At 44.8% G+C, this 25,946-nt stretch overlaps 1 protein-coding gene across 2 annotated transcripts in view; it reads left to right on the plus strand.

Moving 5' to 3' along the window:
* CNTNAP5 (contactin associated protein family member 5) overlaps window positions 1-25,946 on the plus strand; it is a 1,008,111-nt gene that overhangs the window by 568,238 nt on the left and 413,927 nt on the right. For both annotated transcript variants that reach the window (XM_070476362.1, XM_070476363.1), the window contains one exon: window positions 129-300. In XM_070476362.1, the coding sequence (XP_070332463.1) occupies window positions 129-300 (172 nt within the window). The remainder of the gene's footprint in view (window positions 1-128; window positions 301-25,946) is intronic.

Below are 25,946 nucleotides of genomic sequence, written 5' to 3' on the forward strand. Positions count from 1 at the left end.
AATGTGTGCATTGCTGTGAATGAAAAAACATTGAAATAATTAGACTTCAAGGTCTTCTGTCAGTAGGTCACTAAAGTAATGACTGATCATTCCAGTATTCTTCTTAATTTTTTTTCTCTGTCCCACAGGGTGCCCTGACAATCTCACCGATTCCCAATGTTTAAATCCCATTAAGGCTTTCCAAGGCTGCATGAGGCTCATCTTTATTGATAACCAGCCCAAGGACCTCATTTCAGTTCAGCAAGGTTCCCTGGGGAATTTTAGTGATTTACACATTGATCTGTGTGGCATCAAAGACAGGTAATTATTGTCTCTTCTCCTCTGTTCTGCCACTGCCTTCCCATTCTCACTGTTCTAAATATGAATTTCTTTCACCAAAATTCGAATCCACTGATATCAGCCACATTAGATATAATTGAGTCACCTAATGGAATATATTTCTGAAAGGATTTCAGGCCCAGGGAAAAATGTTTTAAATAAGTTGAGTTTCACTTGCAGTAAATGGGATATGCAAATTAAATCAAAATACAAATTTGTGAAAGGATTAAAATTTTATGCGTAAACAACATTTGATTACTTTGAAGTTAAGGGGGAAGTGAAAGGAGGGAGGAGTTGCAGCTAGGAGCAGCAGTGTGTGTCCGTTCACACGGAGAGATGGAGTCACGCCCCTGGGATTCCCGTAGCAGAGGTTTGGACAGTGTCCAGTAGTTCGCTGACTCCCTGGAAGCCTGACCTTTGCTGTTACCACCCTTAGCCCACTGCTTCTTTTAGCAGAGGAGACCAGACCCTGGGCAGAGAGCAGCATTTCTATTCCACAACTTAACAAATTTAGCAAGACTCCCTTTCCCTCTTCATTTCTCCCGAGCTCTAGCTCTTCTTCTATTTGATGTTTCTGAATATGAGGTTTTGAATAAGAGATTCAGAGACGCGTTGCAGGAAATTAAAGAGGAGGGGCTCTGAATTTTCGGCAAAGCTAATTGTGTGGCCCACGTGTGCTCGCTAGCACTTCATCTCCTTCCTTCTGCCGGCGCTGCTCCCCAGAACGAGTTAGCAGTGCGCGTTCAGTGTCTGCCTCTGTGTTGCTGGTACAGAGTCTCTGCTTATGTTTCAGGGAGTTAATTAGACATCGCCATAAAATGCTGCCAATGACCAGGTACACCTTTGTTTGTGAGATCTATGACTGTGGCAATGGGGGTCAGGACAGCTTCCAGGAAGTGGTGCTGAGCTGAGTCCGACAAGATGGGCAGGCTTGGCTGAGGGCGGGGGTGATGGTAATTCATCAGTTGGAAGGACGTGGCATGCAAAATGCCATAGAAATAGGGGGATCATGGTTTTCAAGCCTTTCGTCTATCCATGACTCTTAGTTTTCATTTAAAAACCTCTAATATTGGGGTGCCTCTTACCTTTGAAGGTTTATAGTAGTTTAATTGGCCGTTTATTTTTCTTAGGAGCCTGTAAAATAATGTCATGTCTTACAGTGAATGGTGTCTTCGATTCCATAAAATATAGGTCATGGTGATAGAGCATATGATGTGAATATGGCTGGGGACGTGCGTCAGTTATAAAGAGCTTTGCATCCGTATGGCATTTAGCCTGATGCCCTAGGAAGACTCTAGAAGGAAAGCAGTCAGATTTGTTTGGTAAAAAGAGTTTCCAGGAAAAGTGAGAAGGATGCATTGGAAAAGAACCAGCCAAAAGGCAGAGAGGTCAGTGTCCCAGTCCAGGGGAAGAATGATGAGAAATAGTAGGTGCCTGTGCTGAGCATCACAGAAATCAGCGCTGCAGACCATAATCTCCTCTCATGCTCGGAATGACTGATAGAATTCGGTGGAACTTTATATGCATGTTCCTCTGTTAAAACCACTCCACATGGGATTGTCAACAAATCACACAAACTCCCAGGCTCTTCCGCTTCATTTTTTTCCTATTTGGCCAGCTGGAAAAGTGGGTAATAAAACACATGCTTCATTAGTATGTGCTAGTTTAGAGATCTCAGAATAAAAGATATCTCACAGAATGGTTGTCATTCCTATAGTCGTTATTAATGATAAGGGGTTGGGGGGTATCCCACTTCATCAGCCAGGATAGCCTTTTGCAAAGTGTAGATCTATGGAACGTTTATCAATAGGGATCTCTTATGATAAGTTAATTTCTAACTGAGGGTGCTTTCATTATTTTTGATTACATGGGACGCCATCGCCATCTACTTTGCATCATTACTTTTGTGTAATTGTAGACTGTATAATTGTATTACATACAATAGTGTTTTGGTTAATTGTATAATAAGGGATTGTGTTTAGTTTAGTGGGTAAATGGGACATTTTTCTTGATTTACCAGACAGTCTCTGTAACAGAAGGGAAACTGGTAAAAGGCTTTGCTTAATTAATTATTTCTTGAACTTATATTTAACATTTGGTGGCGAGGGGGGCTAGGGTTAGAAAAACAGGTGGTTTCTGAGTTCTGCATTTTATTTTTAATGTGCTAATCAATGTGAACCTGATTTAAGGACAAGTGCGAAGGAAGTTGTGCCTTCAAGGAGCCTGCCACTTGGGGTGGAGGTGGGGTTTGTGGGGACACAAGGGGGTAGAGAACAGTCTGGCTGTGTGTGTTTTTTTTTAGAAAAATTTAGTGAGGTTTAATGAAATTCAATGGATATTTTAAAACATTAGACACTTTAAATCATTTTGATTAAAAATGTTAGTTTTCATTAACTATGATTCCTATTTTATCTTTTATTTGTAACAGTGGGCTTTAACACTTCAGAAGAAAATTTTGTGAAAGCACATCAAAAATAATTTTGATTTTCAAATTTCTTACCTTTAATATATGCTTTTGATGAAAAGATATTCAAATGTCATGGAGAAGGAAATGGCAGCCCACTCCAGTACTCCTATCTGAACAATCCCATGGGCCGAGGAGCTACAGTTCAAAAGAGTCACAAAGAGTTGAACAATGATTGAGCAAGTATGACATAGTCCAGTGTCATAGTTTGAATACAGTTGTATTTTATTTTATTAAAAAATTTGATTTTATGTTGGAATATGGTTGATTTAGAACATTGTGTTAGTGTTAGGTGTACAGAAAAGTGATTCAGTTACGCATGTGCATGGCTGATTGTTTTTTCAGAATCTTTTCCCTTGTAGGCTATCACGGAATACTGAGTGTAGTATAGTATGCAGTACATAGTGTACAGTAGGTCATTGTTGGTTACCTGTTTTATACATAGCAGGGTGTATGCGTTAGTCCCAAACTCCGCATTTATTTCCTCTCCCCGCTCTCCCTTCTTTGGTAACCTTCAGTCTGCTTTCTCTATCTGTAAGAATTTGAGCAAACTCTGGGAGATGGAGTACAGGGGAGCCTGGTGTGCTAGAGTCCAGGGGTCGTGAAGAGTCAGATGTGACTCAGCTACCGAAATGCAACAGCGTCTGTTTCTGCTTTTTGTGAATAAGTTCACTTGTGTTCCATCTTAGATTCCACGTAGCGGTGATGTCATATGATACTTTTCTCTCTCTGACTTACTTCACTCAGTATGATGATCTCCAGGTCCATCCATGTCGCTGCAAATGGCTTTATTTCGTTCTTTTTTACGGCTGAAGTCTTGAGTAAAACCTGGGAGAGCTCCTCCTCAGGGACTGAAGGATTTAAACCAACAATTTGCGTCCCCATAATGGGCACTGTGCAGAAGCTTCTGGCCTTGAGGAGGAAAGGAGGTTAACCGGCCTGGCCCACAGCAGCCCTCTAGGAGGCTCTTTGGAGGACTGCCCAGAGCCCGGCAGGCCGAGATCACGCGGGGAGAACCCTTGCAGGAACCACAGCTGGGACCTGGCAGACCACAGCCACCGTCAGTACGCTTCATACCTCGAGAATACGATGCACAGCCACCATTGCCCTTCGCAGGCTGCATCTCCAGCCTCGTGTTCGCCACACTCCACACATGGCTCTTCAAGCCCTGTACTTGCCTCCTGCACCCTCTTGGGCTTAAAATAGGCCAGGCTTGATATTATAAACCATCATCAAGCAGAGTAAGCTTAGAGCAGAGTCCCACCCTCGGTTATTTGACCTCACAGACAGACCCTGAGTGAGTGACAGACACACACCTTTCAGTGAGTGGCGGTCTGAAGAAGAATAATAAGAGGCAGGCTCGCATCAATACGTACTCTAGTAGAAGAGGATGCAGCCAGAGCTGTAGAAGGCAGGAGGGCATGAGAACATGGATGTCCCGTTTTTTCAAGGGAGTAAACTAAGGTCTGGAGATTATGTCCACTTTCTCATGGTCACAGGACTGAAGTTTCAATCCAGAGTTAGACACTGCCAGGGTCCTATCCCTTGGACTATCTGCCCGAAAGGATCTGAACTGGAAATGGCAGTCACTGTGTGCCTGCGCATCTAAATAGGAAACCTCGTCTTCTGACCTCATACAACAGTTGTTCAGGGATGTGCCATATATTAAAACTCTTGTAAACCTTAGGTGCCTAATGAGCTTCCTTTTAAAAGGGAGGCATTCAAAATGGTATGCAATGTCAGGCAAGGTCTTTTTTTAAGTCTGCAGTCTTTCTTGCAACATATATATGTTGCAAGTGTACAGCATAGTAATCACAATTTTAAGGTTACATTCCTCTTATAGTTATTATAAAATATTAGCTATATTCCCCATGCAGTACACTGTATTTTTGTAGCTTATTTTTTAACTTTATTTTATATTGGAATTTAGTTGGTTTATATTGCTATGTTAGTTTCAGGTATACAGCAAAGTGGTTCAGCCATACATACGCATGTATCTATTCTTTTCCAGATTGTTTTCCCATTTAGGTTACTGCAGAATATGAGGGAACTCTTCTCAGGCAAGGGTTTAGTGATGTAAGCATGTCCCACTTTTGGTGGCCCAGGTCAAGGAATGCTTCTTCCTAGGACTTATGTGGAAGAATCCAAGCATTTAATTCCAGGAGCCGTATCCGGTCCTGCAGGGTTCAGCGTCCAGGGCCGAAGAAGCTAATCAGCAAATGCTCTCTAAGACTCCATCCCAAGAGGCAAGGACCCAGGGTGTGAAGCCAAACTTAGAGGAGCAAACGGGGATGCTGGTGAATCAGTGAAGGGAGGCGGAAGTCACACCTGGAGAAGGCGCCAATTCCAGGGCAGGTGGCAGTCGATCTGAGAGGCGTAAGAGCATGTTTAATTCCCTGTCTGTTACTTGTCAGCTTGAAATAGGATGCATAGCATCTAACCTTTTTTCCTCTTTTGCAAAGCTGGGATAATGAAACCTTTGCATTGAGAGCTACATGAGAGAGCATGAGGAGTCAGGCACTCAGCTGTGGGTCCAGTAGACGGTGGACGCTCAGTGATTTTGCCATGTGAGCTCCTAGAGCCAGTGGTTTGCTAACTCTCCCATTTCCATGGGAGGAGACGCTCAGGTCCCCTCTGATACTTCCCCACTATGGCCAAGGGGTCTCCAGTAGCTTCTGCGGTGGATCCCCACAGATAGACCTCATGTGCTGTGCTGTGCATAGTCGCTCAGTCCTGTCCACCTCTTTGCGACCCCGTGTACTGTAGCCCGCCAGGCTCCGCTGTCCATGGGGATTCTCCAGGTGAGAACACTGGAGTGGCTTTGCCATTGCCTCCCCCAGAGGATCTTCCCAACCTGGGGACTGAACCCAGGTCTCCCGCACTGCAGGCAGATTCTTTACCATCTGGGCCAACAGGGAAGCCCAGAGACCTCATATGTGCCCACAAATCAGTGTCAGCGATTTTCCTTGGGCCTCAGTTCTCTTTTAGCTGCACCTCTGAGGCACCAACCATCCCCTGTTAGGAAGATACCCATCAATTTTGGTACCCAGGTCCAGTGATCTCTGGATTCTCCTAAAGCACTGGTTCACTGGGCCTGGGTAGGGTAAGGTGAGCATGTGATGAGTCCAGGGCACACAATTTAAGGTGGTTCTTATTTCCAGGTTCATGCCTGTTCATGCCTGCAGACCCTGAATTTACATGAACCTGGGAATGAAGGCCTCCTTAAATTTTACTGGCAGATCCCAGACTGTTTGCATCAGAATCACGAGGAAAGGTAGTTAGAACCTAAATTGCTGAGCTCCATCCTTAGAATTTCTGATTTTTACTGTGGGCCAGAGAATTTGGATTTCTAACAAATTCCAGGGTGCTACTGGGACCAGACTTTGAGAAGCACTGCCTAAAAGCCTCCAATCCTAGAGGCAGTGTGATTGCAAGGATTCGCTATAATAATGGAGCAAGTGTCTAGGTATTGCTCCTACTGGGCTCCCAAGCAGCTGCCTTCCTGATCAGAGTCTTAAAGGGCCTCTAGAAAGCTCCAGAAGCCCTATCTCAGTCTCTCTCTCCAAAGGACATTGAAATGAGTCCAAGGGACACTTTTGGTGGCAGCTGAATTCCATCTCCCTCCAGACTTCCCTTTGGCACTCAGCCTCTCCTCTGCTTCCCACTACAAGCAATACCTTTGTGAACAGAAATGAAAACAGTCAGATCCTCAGAGGTGTTTGGGTGAAGGGCTATTTTTGGAGGAAGGGAGGTCTGAGAACCCAACCATAGTGGGGAGATGTCAGTGGTTGGGCAGCTGCAGCTGCCAACAGGCATTACTTGTCTTTTTGTTATTTTGAGGACAGTTATTTTATTTGCTGGTCCCTCTGAAAATCCAAGCTTGTTTTTTCCTTCTAGATTAGGCTCAGATTTTGTGGGGGTCAGGGAGGGTGTGGTACCATCAAGATAAGAGTGACCTCACCCATCAAAAATACTGCCAAACCTTAGTAAAGATTGACCAAGGGACTTCCCTGGTGGCCCAGTGGTTAAAAATCCAGCTTGCAATGCAGAGGACCGGGGGTCGGTGCCTGGTCTGGGAACTGAGATCCCACATGCTGCAGGGCGACTAAAGAGTCTATGCACCACAGCACAAGATTCGGCATGATGCAGCAGCGATCCCACGTACGGGAACTGAGACCTGATGCATCCAAAGAAAAAATGATAAATACTAAAAATATGTAGATGAAATCTCTCTAAAAAGAAAATGGGCAGAGACTGCTGATCACATTGGGTCTTCCGGTGCCTGGTAAAGGTTTATCCTGGTCATGGGTCCCATTTCCTGTGTTCCTTCCTCATTGGGTGATACTGCGGAAGTTCCCTGAAGATCACACAGCTTAGATTTTTTCATAGAAGGAAATAGCAGTTTTGTGGAGTGTGGCAAAGACAGGTACCAAAGAGGGACCTCTGTTCCTGGGGCCCTTGCTATAATTTCCTGTAGAGACAGTTTTGCTCTCAACATTTTCTAAAATGAAAGAATCTGTACTATACAGTAGCTCCTTGTTGGCCATCCATTTTAAAGATAGGAGTGTGTGCATGTCTGTCCCAGACTCGCAGTGTATTCCTTCCCCCTCTCCCCCAGCCCTTCCCGCCTGGTCCATGGGTGTGTGCTCAGCCGTGTCCGGCTCTTTGCCACTGTATGGACTGTAGCCCGCCAGGCTCCACTGTCCATGGGGTCCTCCAGGCAAGTGCTGCAGTGGGTTGCCCTGCCCCCCTCCAGGGAATCTTCCCCACCCAGGGACCGAGCCTGAGTCTCTTACGTCTCGTCTCTTGAATTGTCAGGACGGTTCACCACTAGCGCCACCTGGGAAGCCCTCTAGCCTGGTAATCATAAATTCATTCTCTAAGTCCGTGAGTCTCTTTCTGTTTTCTAGGTAAATTCTCTTGTATCAACTCTGCCCATTCTTAGGTAACAACCTCAATGGGACAAGAATTTGAGAAGAAATAGACACATGTTATGTGTATAACTAAGTCACCCTTCTGTCCTCATGAAACTAACACAGCACTGTTCATCAACTACAGTCCAACATAAAGTATAAAATTAAAAAATAATAAAGTTAAACAATTTGCTTGTTCCAGTGAGTGAATCCCATGTGGGAAACTGCTTTAAGTTTCCTACAGCCGAATAGGTTAGGAAATGTAGCTTCTGATTCCATAAATGATTTCCTTTTCTTCCAACACACATTCTTTTAAGAAACTTCCTATTGCTTGGTAGTTGCTCAGTTGTGTCTGACTCTTTGTGACCCCGTGCACTATACAGTCCATGGAACTCTCCAGGCCAGAATACTGGAGTGGGTAGCCTTTCCCTTCTCCAGGGGATCTTCCCAACCCAGGGATCAAACCCAGGTCTCCTGCATTGCAGGCAGAGTCTTTACTGGCTGAGCCGCGGGGAAGCCCATAGCATCTGCTAAACTCTTTGGTCAAGATTCTTTCCTTCCTGGTTCAGAGTTGGGAGTCACGGGAACACTGAACAAAAGGAAATATTCAGTGGGATGACCTCTAACAAACAGACTTCTGCTAAAACCCCACCCGGTGTGTGGGGGTTTGTTCAGAACAGTAGGCTATATAAAAATCTTACATTGCAGGGTAATGCATATGTTTTCAATTTTCTCTCCAAATGAAAGCTTGTACATTGGGTGCCAGAAAAACTACTGTAAGGGCACAGCCCACACAATCTGAGCTTCCAACTCCAGAGTGAGAAATGTTACAATATGGTGTGTTCTCCCTTATCTCATGGGATGGGCCCTCAATCCAAACAAGAGCACTTCTGCCGCTTTTATTTACCGTTTGTAGTCTGTTTCATGGGGGACAGGGAAAGGTTATATTTTACATAACAGTTACTGAGCAAACATTCTCTGAGTATGATTTCATTTATTTCACTCCACAGTTCTGCCAGATTCTCTAAGTTCTTCTCAAAGTGTGGTTCCAGACCAGCCGCCCTAGAATCACCTGGCGAGTTGTCCTAAGTGCAGATGCTGAGGCCCCATCCCATACTTTCCGGGACAGAGCGTGGGGGGCGGCCTGAGTTTTCACAGGCACCACCCCCGGCTGATTCTGATGCTCACCCAGATTTGAGAGCCACTGGTTTGCTCGTTAGCATTATTTAAGAAATAAGCTCCAGTGCTTCTGAAAGTTCAGTTACCTGCTCAAGGTCACATTTTTGGTATTTGATGGAGCCAGGATTCGAATCTTGATTTCTCCAATCCTTCAGTCCATATTCATATAGAGGGTTTACTACCTAGAGGCCAGGGAAAAAGAAAGGATGGGCTTGTGGAGCCAGAGAAGGTCACAGGAGTGTCACAGAGGAAATGAGGTTTCAAGACGAACTGGGGATGTGGACTGGGTTTAGGGTGGTAAAGTAGGACTGTTCCAGGTAGGGTGGAAAGCATAAGTCTGGGCCTCTGAATGAGTGGCATGCTATACATTTGTTTGCCTTGATGGGAAAGGCTGCTTTGGCATCAGTGTGTGAATGAGAAGTTAAAGTCAAAGCCATAGGGACTTGGCAGCACACAGTTTAAAATCCGAGTAACAGATCATATTAATCGTTAATTCTTAAATAATCTTACTGGGTGCCAGGGCCTCATAAATGTGTGTGTGTGCATGTGAGAGAGAGAGAGAGGTAGATAATAGACAGACAGATAGATAACAGATGGTAGGTAGATGGATTCACAGGTCCTTACTGCCACCAATGAAGGAGGTAAGACCATTGGCTCCATTTTACAGAATGATGTTGAGGCAGAGTGGTGCTAGGAACTCGTCCAAGGTCACACAGCAAGTATAGGGCGGAGCCTGGCTGCAGACCAAGGAGTCTGGTGGAAGAGATCAGACCCGTCCTTTCACGTACTACCTCTGACTTTTTAGCTAGGAGGCATCCTACATGCTTCAGCAGGACTGCAAAGTAGAAACTAACACGTTTCTTTCTTGCATTCATGTCACAAAGGCTGTACTACTAGGAGGAGAAGGGGTGTGAGCTACAATGGATGGGCCAGCGCTGAAGTCTGAGGGGTTGTCGTCCATGCCGTTCCTTGTCCGAACCTTGGAGCAGGCACAGCGAAAGGGACTCAGACGCTGAAAGCTTCCACCAAGAGATCCCCCTCCTGTCTTTCTTTGGGCTGATTAGGGAATAGAGGAGGCACCTCGGGACTCGCTTGTCAGGGCCGTCTTGGGTTGGTAGATTTTGAGCTGATTTGGTAAGAACATCCTCCTCATCTAGAAGTAGGCAGGAAAAGCACTGATCCACACCTTTAATAAGGGCAACTCCCCTCACCTCCTCTCTTAGACTCCGCTGAATGTCAGCAGGAAATAGGGGCTTTGGAGGACTTGATGCCTGGGTTTGATTTTCATAAGTGACTTTGAACAACTGCATCTGTGTTCTGTGGCCAAGCTCATCTCTCTCATCACTCGTTTGCATAAGAAAACAGGATCATTATCTTGATGAAAAATGGCACTGGTGTCCCTGTGTGTGGGGAAGGGCATCAGGGTGCCTTTGCTTCATGTATAACCATGCTGACAAAGTCAAGGTTAGCGCTTCATTCTGTCCTGTCTGAAGATGGTGAGTCTCTTCCCCTGCCAACTGATCATCTGAAATGTTTGTGCTGGAAGCAAAGCCAGAGCAAGAGCTGGGTGAATATTCCCAAGCTCTTCTGAAGGTGAGGGCTTCATTCAGAGAGCCCTAGGAATGAGGCTGAGGTGAGATATCTGCGTCCTGATGTGGGTAAGAACCAGCCGCTCTGAAAAAAACAGGTGCTTGGATCATCCCTCCTAAGAAATACTGTCCAAGGATGGCTGATGTTTTAGACAGTGTCACAGCCAAAGAAAAATTTTGATCTAAAATGAAATGTGAGCAAAAGCTTATTTGAGGTTCTTAAGTTACATCTGTGAGGGAGTGTTTAAATTTAAGCCTGCAGAAAACATTTCTAAATTAATAATAAGAAAAGATTCTTCCGTATTTGCTCCTTTCATGTAATCAGGGTCAGTATTTTTTGCTGAAGTGTAGTTGACTTAGAACGTTGTGTTAATTTCTGCCGTGCAGCAAAGCGATTCAGTGATGCATGTTGTTCACTCACTCAGCCGTGTCTGACTCTGCGACCCCATGGGTTGCAGCACCCAGGCTTCCCTGTCCTTCACTGTCTCCTGGAATTTGCTCAGACTCATATCTATTGAGTCAGTGATGCCATCCAACCATATCATTTTCTGCCACCCCCCTTCTCCTCTTGCCCTCAATCTTTCCCAGCATCGGGGTCTTTTCCAGTGAATTGTCTCAGTGATCAGGTGGCTGTAGTATTGGAACGTCAGCTTCAGCATCTGTCCTCCAATGAATATTCAGGGTTGATATCCTTTAGGGTTGACTGGTTTGATCTCCTTGCAATCCAAGGGACTCTCAAGAGTCTTCTCCAGCAGCACAGTTCAAAGGTATCAATTCTTAAGCACTTGGCCTTCTTTATCGTCCAACTCTAGCATCCCTGCATGATGACTGGAAAAATCATCACTTTGACTATATGGACCTTTGTCAGCAAAGTAATGTCTCTGCTTTTTAATATGCTGTCTAGGTTTGTAATAGTTTTTCTTCCAAGGAGCAAGGGTCTTTTAATTTCATGGCTTCAGTTACTGTCAGCAATGATTTTGGAGCCCAAGAAAACAGGCTGTCACTGTTTCCTTTGTTTCCCCACCTATTTGCCATGAAGAGATGGAACATGATGCCATGATCTTCATTATTGGAACGTTGAGTTTTAAGCCAAATTTTCATCCTCCTCTTTCACCTTCTTCAGAGGCTCTTTAGTTCCTCTTTGCTTTCTGCCATTAGGTGGTGTCATCTGCATATCTGAGGTTATTGATATTTCCCCCGGCAATCTGAATTCCAGCTTGTGCTTCATCCAGTCCAGCATTTCGCATGATGTACTCTGTGTATAAATTAAATAAGCAGGTAACAGCCTTGATGTAATCCTTTCCCAATTTTGAACCAGTCCATTATTTCATGTCTGGTTTTATATATATATACATACATATATATATATATATTTATATGTGTATATATATATATTCTTTAAAAATATTTTTTGTGATGGTTTTGCACGGATATTGAAATAGTCCTCTGTGCTATGTAATAGGACCATGTTGTTTATCCATTCTATCAATCATTATATTTTACCATTTTAAATTTTTTGGCCACACACTATGCAGTTTGTGGGATCTTGGTTCCCCAGCCAGGGACTGAACCCGTGCCGCCTGAATTGGAAGTGCAGACCCTTAACCACTGGACAGCCAGGGAAGTCCCAATCACGATCTTATTTAAGTTTCTTCCAAAACCCTGATAAGGGCTGCCCATCCATTTTTCCATTCTCCAAAGAGTGTCCTTCTATACAGCCAACGTCATATTCAGGTTTTTCTCTTCTGTGTGGATGTCCACTTGCTAGGATGCTGAGGTGAAGCACCAGTAGCCTTGAATACTGTTTTAATTTAGTCTAAAATAATTCATTGGTGATGAACTGTAAGTACCATTTATAGATACATTTGGAAGAGAAAAGGAGCTTAATATGGTTTTAGTTGGGAAAAAAAGCAAATCTGACCTCTGATAAAATATCCTCACCCATTTCTGCTGTGAAACCAAAATTTAAAATTAGCCCTCTGTTATTTTAATCTTGTATTAATATATATCACAGGAAGTTCACAGAACAGGAATCCAGCCTCCTAGGTTTTCCAGGGACATAGACTTCTGAATGCTGAGTTAGACCCTCAGCTCACTGCTTCCAGGACATGCGCAGTGTGATAATATGCCATTCAATGCAATGCTCACAGTACCCAAAGGGAATATTGCCTTCCCGTCTTGGCAGGTGAGGAAACAGACTTTAATGTATATTTAATAATTTACCTCCAAATGAAAGCAAACTCAGGGTCTCAGGGTGGTGAACCCCTTCTGTTTACGTTTTACCCTAACGTTGGACTTAGCCTCCTGCTGCCTGAGCTCCCTCAGTTCTCAGATGGGGACAGTGCAGCTATTTTATCACTGTGGGTTGTAAAATAAGAATGAGGTGATAGCATTACTGCTCCCCTCTTGGAATTAGGCAAGGCTTGACTGAGAGTAGGAGGATGAAAGTTCTTAAAGTTAAAAGTAAGAGGGACAGACATGGATGGGGCTGTATGTGTCTCAGATTTTTAGATAACCTATATACAGGCAGAAAAGAATGACACCTTTCTGAATAATTTACCTATCTATATAACCTATTTTATTTTTCAGACAAATGATTAATATTTGCACTTCATTCAAGTTATGGGTTTAAAATATTCCCTCCAGCTTTTGCTTCATCTTATTTTTAAATATATGTGAAAAAGTCTTTTTCCTTTCAAAACTCATAGTTTCCTTTTTAAAAACTTTATTTTTGGAGTATAATTGATTTATAGTGCTGTTAGTTACTGCTGTGCAATGACGTGGATCAGCCGTGTGTACACATATACCCGCTCCCTCCTGACCCCCTCCCTCTGGCCCACCCCACCCCTCCTGGTCGTCACAGAGCCTGGAGCTGAGCGCCCTGCGCTCTACGCAAAGTTCCCACCAGGTATTTATTTTACACCTGGTAGTGTGTGTATATGGAGAAGGGAATGGCAACCCACTCCAGTGTTCCTGCCTAGAGAGTCCTGTGGACAGAGGAGCCTGGTGGGCTGCTGTCCATGGGGTTGCACAGAGTCAGACACGACTGAAGTGACTTAGCATGTGTGCATGCATTGGAAAAGGAAGTGGCAACCTACTCCAGTGTTCCTGCCTGGAGATCCCAGGGACGGGGGAGCCTGGTGGGCTGCGGTCTGTGGGGTCGCACAGAGTCAGACACGACTGAAGCGACTTGGCGGCAGCAGCAGTGTATATACTGTATATACACTGTGTGTGTATACACACACCCTCTCTCTCTGTGTGTATATATACACACTCAGTCCTACTCTCCCAGTTTGTCCCACCGCCCTTTCCCCTCCTGTGTCCACGTGTCCCTTCTCTATGTCTGCGTCTTATTCCTGTGCCTCATCTTAAAAAGTTCCTTCAGTGTGATTTACTGGGCCAATGGCAGGGCTTGTCTCTCTTAACATCAGGGTGTGTTGGGAGAGATCTGTGGGCCAAGCGAAGAGAGATCTCAGTGTGTGGAAAACATGGAGGAGAAAACACACCAGGAGGGGAAAGTCACACAAGAGAACTTCAGTGTGCCAAATCTCAGGGTCTAAACTCTTGTGAAAGCATCAGGAGCACCATTAACTTTATTATGACAAGGCATTATCATCACCTTATACCTGCCAACTACATGCTGAAAAACGTAATTTTCTTTGTCATAATTGGGTAGGGAGCTAACCCTGCTCAGAAAAACATAAAATCTCAGATGTGGTTCTTAAACAATGTGAGGTTTATGGATTGGACCAAACACTTGTGTTTTAATGACAGAACCTCACACTCTGAAAGGAGAGTCCTACTTACAATCTCCAGCCTTCGTGTGTGCATACATACCCAGATGTCACACAAGTGCACGCGTCTAATGGTATCCAGTGAGTCCTGGTGTCTTTGACCTTCTTACTTGCTGATGGGCTGTCCAAGGTCTACTAATCTTCCTCTGTGACCCGAACATTCATTGTACAAGTCTTTTCTGAGCGCCTACTATGTGCAAGTTGCTTTTTTTTTGTCTTGTGGATTCAGGAATGAACAATTCAGAGAGTGGCTGGCTTTTTCCTACTTCCTTGTGTCCTTGGACCCTGGGCCCGTCCTGCACAACTATGGGCTATTCATCCATTCATCTCCTTATTTGGAAAATCTCATATTCAGAAGCATATGCTTATTTACATGCTTGTGTGATCAAATAAACATGTATGTAAATAGACATTTATCTTCCCAAATATGAGAGGTGGGGAAGCACACACACAGGGCACTAGGGGAGAATCGAGAGGGAAGCTGGTCTTTCTAGGGCTGAGGCCTGTGCCCCAGCAGCGGGAGACGCAGGTGTGCCATCTTCCATGCCGTGCAGACGGAGCTGTCCTGTGGCGCTCCGTCTTTGCATTGAGCACTGCCTCCTACACATTTCTGGCTGGAGACTCTGATCTCAGCCTCCTGCCTGTGTGTCTTCTGCTGAAATCACTGGTGAAAGGGGGCTAAGCAGACAACAAGTGCCAAATTCTGGTATCTTTCGTAGGAAGGGCCTTTCTAACTGGTATTCTAAGTGAAAACAAATTTCCACATTTTTTTTTAAACATGAATGTCCTGAGAGTTCTTCTGTCTTCCATTAATAACTCCCCTTTATGGCCCCAGCCTCCATACACCACCATCCTGACGGCCACGGTTAATTCATCCCTAATAACACATGGCCTACACCTACACTCAGCACAACGGAAGAAAGGCCATGTCTGCCCCCCTAAACTAAACACCAGCATAGAGGTGGGAATGATGTTTCAGCAGGCAGCTTTGTAAAGCCCGAGACGCCGACAGTGACAGGAGGAAGATGTGCTTCAAAGGTCACTCCGGCCCCCTGCCTACGCGCGTTAAGCTGTGGGCATGGAGTCGATGTGAGAATCCCCGCACATTGCGGGGACAGTGAGAACACGTGGTTTGCAGGGACCTGAGCAAACAGGAAGGCGAGTCATATGCATTACTATCGTTTCAGTGATATTAAACAGTTGCTCAGTGTCCCAGACGTCTGAAAGGTAGAGGAGAGCCAAGCCTCGATAGAGAGGCGGTCAGATCCTCATGGCTCTGAAAGCCTACCGTTCCATGATGCATTTCCTTTAAATTCACAGCCTCTACCGGCGAATGGGGACGCATCAGAGAGACCCCAAAGATGAGCTCCTGACTGCATTACCATTTCCATTTGCAACTACTTCACTCCCCACATCACAGTGAATCCGTAAAACAGCTTTTCTTGATGGAATTATCTTAAATGTGAACTGTGCTTTAGATAAGGAAATAAAATAGCTAAGAACTATTCTCTCAGTGGCAGTTTCCTCATATCGCTCTCCCATTTCCTACCATATACGTTTTACCACAGCTCTAGCTATTGTGATATTCAGATTCTGGACATGTATTTCACATGTCCTCCAGCGCATGGCAGAGCCTGTGGACATGTATTTCACATGTCCTCCAGCGCATGGCAGAGCCTGTGGACATGTGTTTCACATGCCCCCCAGCGCGCGGCAGAGCCTGTGGACATGTGTTTCACATGCCCCCCAGCGCGCGGCAGAGCCTGTGGACATGTGTTTCACATGTCCTCCAGCGCATGGCAGAGCCTGTGGACATGTGTTTCACATGCCCCCCAGCGCGTGGCAGAGCCTGTGGACATGTGTTTCACATGCCCCCCAGCGCGCGGCAGAGCCTGTGGACATGTGTTTCACATGCCCCCCAGCGCGCGGCAGAGCCTGTGGACATGTGTTTCACATGCCCCCCAGCGCGCGGCAGAGCCTGTGGACATGTGTTTCACATGCCCCCCAGCGCGTGGCAGAGCCTGTGGACATGTGTTTCACATGCCCCCCAGCGCGCGGCAGAGCCTGTGGACATGTGTTTCACATGCCCCCCAGCGCGCGGCAGAGCCTGTGGACATGTGTTTCACATGCCCCCCAGCGCGCGGCAGAGCCTGTGGACATGTGTTTCACATGCCCCCCAGCGCGTGGCAGAGCCTGTGGACATGTGTTTCACATGCCCCCCAGCGCGCGGCAGAGCCTGTGGACATGTGTTTCACATGCCCCCCAGCGCGTGGCAGAGCCTGTGGACATGTGTTTCACATGCCCCCCAGCGCGTGGCAGAGCCTGTGGACATGTGTTTCACATGTCCTCCAGCGCGTGGCAGAGCCTGTGGACATGTGTTTCACATGCCCCCCAGCGCGTGGCAGAGCCTGTGGACATGTGTTTCACATGTCCTCCAGCGCATGGCAGAGCCTGTGGACATGTGTTTCACATGCCCCCCAGCGCGCGGCAGAGCCTGTGGACATGTGTTTCACATGCCCCCCAGCGCGTGGCAGAGCCTGTGGACATGTGTTTCACATGCCCCCCAGCGCGCGGCAGAGCCTGTGGACATGTGTTTCACATGCCCCCCAGCGCGTGGCAGAGCCTGTGGACATGTGTTTCACATGCCCCCCAGCGCGTGGCAGAGCCTGTGGACATGTGTTTCACATGTCCTCCAGCGCGCGGCAGAGCCTGTGGACATGTGTTTCACATGCCCCCCAGCGCGCGGCAGAGCCTGTGGACATGTGTTTCACATGTCCTCCAGCGCATGGCAGAGCCTGTGGACATGTGTTTCACATGCCCCCCAGCGCGCGGCAGAGCCTGTGGACATGTGTTTCACATGCCCCCCAGCGCGCGGCAGAGCCTGTGGACATGTGTTTCACATGCCCCCCAGCGCGTGGCAGAGCCTGTGGACATGTGTTTCACATGTCCTCCAGCGCATGGCAGAGCCTGTGGACATGTGTTTCACATGCCCCCCAGCGCGCGGCAGAGCCTGTGGACATGTGTTTCACATGCCCCCCAGCGCGCGGCAGAGCCTGTGGACATGTGTTTCACATGCCCCCCAGCGCGTGGCAGAGCCTGTGGACATGTGTTTCACATGCCCCCCAGCGCGTGGCAGAGCCTGTGGACATGTGTTTCACATGCCCCCCAGCGCGTGGCAGAGCCTGTGGACATGTGTTTCACATGTCCTCCAGCGCATGGCAGAGCCTGTGGACATGTGTTTCACATGCCCCCCAGCGCGCGGCAGAGCCTGTGGACATGTGTTTCACATGTCCTCCAGCGCATGGCAGAGCCTGTGGACATGTGTTTCACATGCCCCCCAGCGCGCGGCAGAGCCTGTGGACATGTGTTTCACATGCCCCCCAGCGCGTGGCAGAGCCTGTGGACATGTGTTTCACATGCCCCCCAGCGCGCGGCAGAGCCTGTGGACATGTGTTTCACATGCCCCCCAGCGCGTGGCAGAGCCTGTGGACATGTGTTTCACATGCCCCCCAGCGCGTGGCAGAGCCTGTGGACATGTGTTTCACATGCCCCCCAGCGCGTGGCAGAGCCTGTGGACATGTGTTTCACATGCCCCCCAGCGCGCGGCAGAGCCTCGGACACTAAGTGCAAGCGTCTAAATGCCCTGACTTGTCCTTTGAGGTCTCTGATGACCTCACCTCTTCTTTCCTATTCACCTTTATTTCCTATGATATTAATTCATCCTTCCAACCAAATGTACTTACTGAGCATCTGAGATGTTCCAGTGTCTCTGTGTGTGTGTGTCTGTGCGTAAAGTCTCTGCCTTACAAAAACTCAACAACAAGAGAGCTAGACAAGAAGGCATGGGAATTTTACATGGAGGATCTCCTGGCACTGAGGGGAATGATGCTGTTACCGAGTACAGGCTGGTACTGCTTGCCACACAACAGACCAATAAATTGAGAGACAGGTGTTGGAGCAAGAAATAGTGATTTTACTCAGAAAGCCAGCAGACTGAGAAGATAATGGGCTAGTGCTCCAAAAACCATCTCTCCAAGTTAGAACTCAGGTTTCTTTCAAACTGAAATGGAAAGGTTTGCGGCTGGTTGTTGCAAACGTCTCCGTGCTGGAATCCTTTGTTCTTGCGTGTGTCACAGTGTTCCTGTAAACCTCCAGCAAGACTAAGGTTATTCTCTGCTTTGCAGCTTTTAATCTCTCACAGAAGAGATCCAATATTAGAGTCAGATTTTTCTTTTCTGTAACAAGTTGAGGGCACTTGCTTTGCAATTATTTCAACTTTAGCAGCGTTTGCTCATGGTTGCTACTGATGAACTGCATGTGTAATCAGTTCAGTTCAGTTCAGTCACTCAGTCGTGTCCGACTCTTTGCGACCCCATGAATCGCAGCCAGGCAAGAACAAATCTGACTCCATGTTTGATCTGCTCCTTTTACCTAAACTTTGTGCGCGGATGGCCTATGCTTAATCATGCTGGCTCTGCATGTGAAAGAATGTGGCCATAGACTGACACATACAGGACAGTCCATTCTCAAGGCCCTGAGCTTCTAAAAGTCCATTCATGTAGAGATAAAATGTTTCAGAGACATTTGTGTTGTTGGAAGCTTACAGGAACATCAAGATCTGACCTCTGAGGACAGCTGCAAGGACAGAGGATTCTGATGCCAAGAGGTTTGCAACAATGAATCTCTCCCCTCCCTCACCTGGCCTTTAAAAGTGCTTTGCTGAAACCCTCTCTGGAGTTCTGGTTTTTTGGACACAAGTCTCTTGTTTCTTTGCTTGGCCCTTCTGTAAACCTTTCTATACTACAAACTCCTCTGTTTCAATTTATTTGGTCTCAAGCTTTTTCGATTTGTTTGGCCTCACAGGGCACAAAAACCTGCATTCATTAACACATGTGAAACTTAGGAAGCTCAACATGCCACTTGGTGCTCGAGGTAATACTGCTTTAAGATAGGAATGAATTTAACCATCTTTAGTATCTTTGTACTTTAGTATCACATCCCAAACTCTAGAGACTGTTGTCCAAGATTTGAGAGGTAAAATCCTTCACCTCTTTCTCATCTGGAAAACTTCCCAATGTGGTTCATGCCAAATATCACTGTGTTTGAGGAGCAAGAGTGCCTAATGAAAGCAGCTGGTGCCAGCTGTCAGCGTTCACATGGTGTGAAGTGCTCCTTCTGTAAGCACTAGCGGGAAAGAATATTTTGTTTAGCAAGGGCATCATAAAATTAGACAAGCAAATCACCACACTGTATTTGAGCAATGTAGTCTATAAATATTACAGTGGAAGCGAGCATACCAGTGCATTATCCTTATCACAATCTTATGCCTTAAGGGAACAATAGGGGGTAACTCTGCAAGAGAAAGTGAGTCCGAATGGAAGGCAGATACAGAGAAATGTACAAGATATTTTAGGAATTATGAAAGGATGTCTCCCCATAAAGCCTTCTAGGGACTGCACCCTCTGGGTTTAGTGAGCTCAAGGCACTCCTGGAGGTTGAGTTGGAAAAGCTTGGGAAATTGGCATTGTTTACCTGTGGACGGGATGGGATGAAACAGTGCTACTGAAAGGCGCCAGCGTGTCTGTAAATGTGTCAGCTCTTTGTCTGAAAGCGAAGTTACTAAAGAAGAATAAAAGTTTTCTGTGAGCCCAGAGAGTGGGATTGAAATGATATACATTCCACACTCCATCACTGTCTCTATTTTTGCTTTCTTTTTTTCAAAAGTGCCAGGAAGAGATTTAAACAACATTGTTATTATTCATTTGCTTATGTCAGATTCTCTAGTGTCTCCTAACATAGAGAGCACCTTCCAACTTTTGCCAAATGCCATCTAAAACCTCTGTTAAAAAAAAAAAAAAGCATATAGAAGATTTTTCATTTTTTTATGCTTCTCTGAGGTTTTCCTTTTACTTGTTTCTACATTTTATTCTCACTAGAGTCGCCTAAGTTTAGTGGAATGCAGTGATGGTCAGGCTCCTTGCTAGGTTTTTTCTGCTACTAATCATCTTGTTCAAATCTATGGAGAGCTATATTAAAATGTTTCAAGTAAACTTCTCCTTTTGCAAAGGAGGTGACTGAAGTTTGTTGTGGATGTTAAATGTTTTCCCAGGTTATATACCTTCAGGTATTTTAGTTAGAAGTAAATGGGCCCCCAAACAGCCTGGAAGTAAAAGAAATAATGTTGCCCTTTGAAAGTGAAGCCAAACATCTAAGGGAGTTTAATGGATTATCTTGAAGATACACATAAAATCTAGGCCAGGCTGGACTATGCCTGGATTGATGCTACTATTTCTAAAGAAAGAATGTGTCAAGTAAAAGTAGGTTGGGAAGATACTGAATCATAAATAAGAAAAACCAAATAGGTAAGCTTGTTGTAGCAGAAGAAATAAATTAAGACCTTTTTAATCTCAGACACTTACAAAAGAAGCAGCATCCCGTTTCTCCAGGGTAACCTCAAACAGAAGAGGTATAAATGGCATCATTTGTACACCCCTGCAAGCCTGCATTTCTGATCTCAGAGCAAAGATCATTGTGGATCCAAATATTTCTTCTCAGGTATGAATATAGCCTATGGGGATGAAATATAAGTGTTTGCCTCAACTAATCAAATACTAACTGTCCAGTAGAACATTGTGGTATGATGGAAATGATCTCTTTCTTAAAAACATTGTTTTATGGAAGTATAGTTGGTTTATAATGTTGTGTTAATTTCTACTGCGTGACAGTTATACATATATAACCCCTCTTTTCATATTCTTTTCCGTTATGGTTCATCACAGGATAGTGAGTATAGTTCCCTGTGCTATGCAGTAGGTCTCTGTTATTCATTCCAAATGCCATTCTTTGCGTCTTCTAATCGCAAACGCTCAGTCATGCTCCCCTGCCCAACGCCTCCTTGGCAGCCACAAGGCGGTTCTCTATGTGAGTCTGTTTCTGCTTCTTAAATAAGGTCATCTGTGTCATATTTTAGCTTCTACATATAAGTGATATCAGATGGTATTTGTCTTTCTCTGTCTGACTCACTTCATGAAGTGTGATAATCTCTAGGTCCATCCATGGTGCTGCAGATGTCATTGTTTCGTTCTTCTAATGGCTGGGTAATACACCATGTATATATGTACCACGGCTGCTTTATCCATTTATCTGGCTGTGAACATTTAGGTTGCTTCCATGACCTGGCTATTGTGACTAGTGTTGCTATCACAATAAGGGTGCATGTATCTTTTCAAATTAGAGTTGTCACCAGATATATACCTAGAAGTCGGATTACTGGATCATATGGTAGCTGTATTTATAGGTTTCTGAGGAACCTTCATACTGTTGGAAGTAAATTACCTGCACTAGCTTACATCCCCACCTACAGTGTGGAAAGTTTGCCTTTTCTTCACACCCTCCCCAGCATTTGTCATTTGTAGATTTTTGATGATGACCATTCGATTGGTGTAACTCCCAAGTACCGCCAGTAGTAAGGCATTCACCTGCCAATGCAGGAGATGCAAGAGACGTGGATTTCATCCCTGGTTTAAGAAGATCCCCTGGAATAGGAAATGGCAACCGACTCCAGTATTCGTGCCTGGAAAATTCCATAGACACAGGAGCCTGGTGGACTGTAGTCATGGGATTGCAAAGAGTTGGACCCAACTGAGCATGTATGCATGCATGAGGTGACAGTTCCAAAAAAAATACTGCTAAGACTGATCCATTCAATTGGTGTGAGGTAGTATCTCAGGAAATGATCTTTCTAATGGTGTTCCAATGATTTGTCACTAGCAGTGAGTGAGAGCTTGATATAAGTATATTATGACTGGAGAAACTGAATATTTTATTTGTTCTAATCAATCACTGCATATGGTGACTACAGCCATGAAATTAAAAGATGCTTACTCCTTGGAAGGAAAGTTATGATCAACCTAGATAGCATATTAAAAAGCAGAGACATTACTTTGCCAACAAAGGTCCATCTGGTCAGGGCTAGGGTTTTTCTAGTGGTCATGTATGGATGTGAGAGTTGGACTGTGAAGAAAGCTGAGCACCGAAAAATTGATGCTTTTGAACTACAGTGTTGGAGAAGACTCTTGAGAGTCCCTTGGACTGCAAGGAGATTCAACCAGTCCATCCTAAAGGAAATCAGTCCTGGGTGTTCATTGGAAGGACTGATGCTGAAGCTAAAACTCCAATACTTTGGCCACCTCATGCGAAGAGCTGACTCGTTGGAAAAGACCCTGATGCTGGGGGGGATTGGGGGCAGGAGGAGAAGGGGACGACCGAGGATGAGATGGCTGGATGGCATCACTGACTCGATGGGCATGGGTTTGGGTAGATTCTGGGAGTTGGTGATGGACAGGGAGGCCTGGCGTGCTGCGATTCATGGGGTCGCAAAGAGTTGGACACGACTGAGTGACTGAACTGAACTGAATCAGTGTAGGTTTGGTTAGTCACATGTGGTCGGTGACTGCCATATTACGTAGTACAAGCTCGACATTCTGCTTGGGCCAGTACTCACGGATATAGAATTTTTTCTAGTTCAGCATTGTGGGGCTGCACCTGTGATCATTCCAAATATTAGATTTGGACCTTAGAATTCAGACCCAGTGGGTAGATGTGATACCCATCATCACAGCCCAGCTACGTGTGTCCATGGTCTTTATATTTCCTTTAACAATGCCGTTTACATCAAAAAAGAATACCATCACTTTTTGCCTTATATTCTCCCAAGATCTCAGCAGACCAGGGGTTTAACTATTCTACACTCAAACTGTCAAAACTTTAGATTGCTAAGATGACTTTACAACTTCAAGTATCCTTTTGCTATATGTGTTAACCAATTTGATGTTGCCTTCTAAACAGGGATATATTTTGAGTAATCCTGTACCTTACAATCTAGCCATGAAGTTGAAAGACACTTTCTCCTTGGGATGAATGCTTTGACAAACCTAGACAGCATATTAAAAAGCTGAAGCATAACTTTGCCAACAAAGGTCCATATAGTCAAAGTTATAGTTTCTCCACTGGTCATGTATGGATATGAGAGTTGGACCATAAAGAAGGCTCAACACCTAAGCACTGATGCTTTCAAACTGTGATGCTGGAGAAGATTCTTGAGAATCCTTTGGACAGCAAGATCAAACCAGTCAATCATAAAGGAAATCAATTCTGAACATTCATTAGAAAGACTGATGCTGAAGCTGAAGCTCCAAAACTTTGGCCACCTAATGCGAATAGCTGACTCATTGGAAAAGACCTTTGGCTGGGAAAGATTGAGGGCAGGCAGAGAAGGGGATGACAGAGGATGGGATAATTGGACTGGCATCATTTACTCAATGGACACGAGTTTGAGCGAACTCTGGGAGAAAGTGAAGGACAGGGAAGCCTGGAGTGCTGCAGTGCATGGTAATGCAGAGTTGAGCACGATTCAGTGATTAAACAACAGCAGAGTCGTCTAGTTTTAGAGCATGTGTAAGGACTTCCAGTTTTTAAAGATGATGCAGAGGATGGGATGGCTGGATGACTTCTTTGACTCAATGGACATGAGTTTGAGCAAACTCCAGAAGACAGTGAAGGACAGGGAGGCCAGTGTGCTGCCGTCCATGGAATCGCAGAATGCTGGACACAGCCGAGTGACTGAAAACAATTCTTTAATTGTTTCCAAATATTATCACACATACACAGATTTATTGATAGATCTCTAAATGCTGCCTGTCCTTATCTAAACAACTTGGGGCACAAGGGTAACTTGTGAAACTAGTGAAATCTGTATGAATTCACACACTGGTGTGATTTTGGATCAGTCAGTCTGTTCAGGAGTAATTGACTGAACTCAGAAATCCCAGAAATATCTTTGTTCTGATTTCAAGTTTACTGACTTCTTTCTTTCTTTCTTTCTTTTTTTTTTTACTGACTTCTTTCTAATATTTTGCAAGTCCATGAAGTTTACCTAAAGGAAGAGGATGTGTTAGTCAATCTGGTGGAAATACTGGGCCCTTTATAATTTGTAGCTTTCCATGTAAATTCAGAAATTGCAATTCTGGTGTTACAGATCAGTTTATTGGGAGTGTACTTATGTGAGTCACAATCCTGGTGACTGAGGGTCCTATAAATATGTCAAGCTTGGATTTCAATGCTTTTCAGGTTGAGAACCTAACCTTTGGATAGGATTTCAAGGTCAAAGTCACCTAATGGGATGCTTGTAGCCATAGTTGACTTCACCTGAGTCTTTGTACTCACACAGTTGCCCTCAAGGAAAGACAGACACCAGACTGCAGATTTTAACATAGCACACTTTTCAGTGGTACCAATGGGTTGAAACATAACTTAAGATTTGACCCCAACCTTACTGGATAGTTACTTCAACTTTTAGAATGAATAAAAATCACTTGGAAAACAGTTTTAAAATGCAGATTTCTGAACCCGACAACCCCAGTGATTTTAAGTCCATTTGAGATGAAGATTTGGAATTTACACAGCTTCTCAAACACTCCAGGATGCCTGTGGATCCATCTTTCAGAAATATTGAGTCAGCAGATTAAACTGAGAAGTGTCCTTATTGAGTTCATCAGAATATAGTCTCACTGAATTTTTTTCTACACAGTAGGGAACAAGATTCCTAGTTCTGCCTCATGTTAATGGTATTCTAGAGAAAATGACTTCTTTGTTCAAATAAGTTAGAGAAATGCTCGAGTGAGTGAAGTTAAATGGATTTCATTACTGCAGGAGTTCTCAGCATGTGTGTGTGTGTGTGTGTGGGTATGTGTGTGTATATGAATACATTTATAAACTGTGCAAGAGGGGACTTGCTGAGGAGCAGTTCACAATTTTACAAATATTCTTGACCATGAGATTCTTCTTTCCACAGACTAATCACATAATACACATCTGGAAATGTTGTCCTGGGGTATAATAAAATCATAGTTAAACATCAGGAGGCGGTCAGTGGTGTAGACAAAGCGGCTTCAAAAGCTAGCATTATAGAGAACTAGAGAGTCATCACAAACAGTAGCTTTCTTTTCCCCCTTTTCACAACAAAACAAGCATTCACTCATGAAGGTAATTCTTGTGTGTGGAAGAGGAGGGATAAATTAGGAGCTCAAGAATGACAAAAACACACTACTGTGTATAAAATAGATAAACAATGAGGATGTATTGTAAAGCATGTGGAACCATGGAACTATGCCGAATGTTTTGTTATAACCTGTAAGGGAAAATAAAATACATATTTCAAAGATGAGCACAATAAAGGATGGAAATGGTACAGACCTAACAGAAGCAGAAGATAATAGGAAGAGGTGGCAAGAATACACAGAAGAACTATAGAAAAAAGATCTTAATGGCCTGGATAATTACAACCATATGGTTATCTGGATCACTCACTTAGAGCCAGATATCCTGGAGTGTGGGCCTTAGGAAGCATCACTATGAACAAAGCTAGTGGAGGTGATGGAATTCCAGCTGAGCTATTTCAAATCCTAGAAGATGATGCTGTTACAGGTGCTGCACTCAGTATGCCAGCAAATATGGAAAACTCAGCAGTGGCCACAGAATTGGAAAAGGTCAGCTTTCATTCCAGTGCCAAAGAATGTTCAAATTATCACACAGTTGCACTCATTTCACATGCTAGCAAGGTCATGCTCAAAATCCTTCAAGCTAGGCTTCAAAAGCACATGAACCGAGAACTTCCAGATATACAACCTGG

Source organism: Odocoileus virginianus, chromosome 13 (assembly GCF_023699985.2).
Source record: "Odocoileus virginianus isolate 20LAN1187 ecotype Illinois chromosome 13, Ovbor_1.2, whole genome shotgun sequence".
NCBI lineage: Eukaryota > Metazoa > Chordata > Mammalia > Artiodactyla > Cervidae > Odocoileus > Odocoileus virginianus.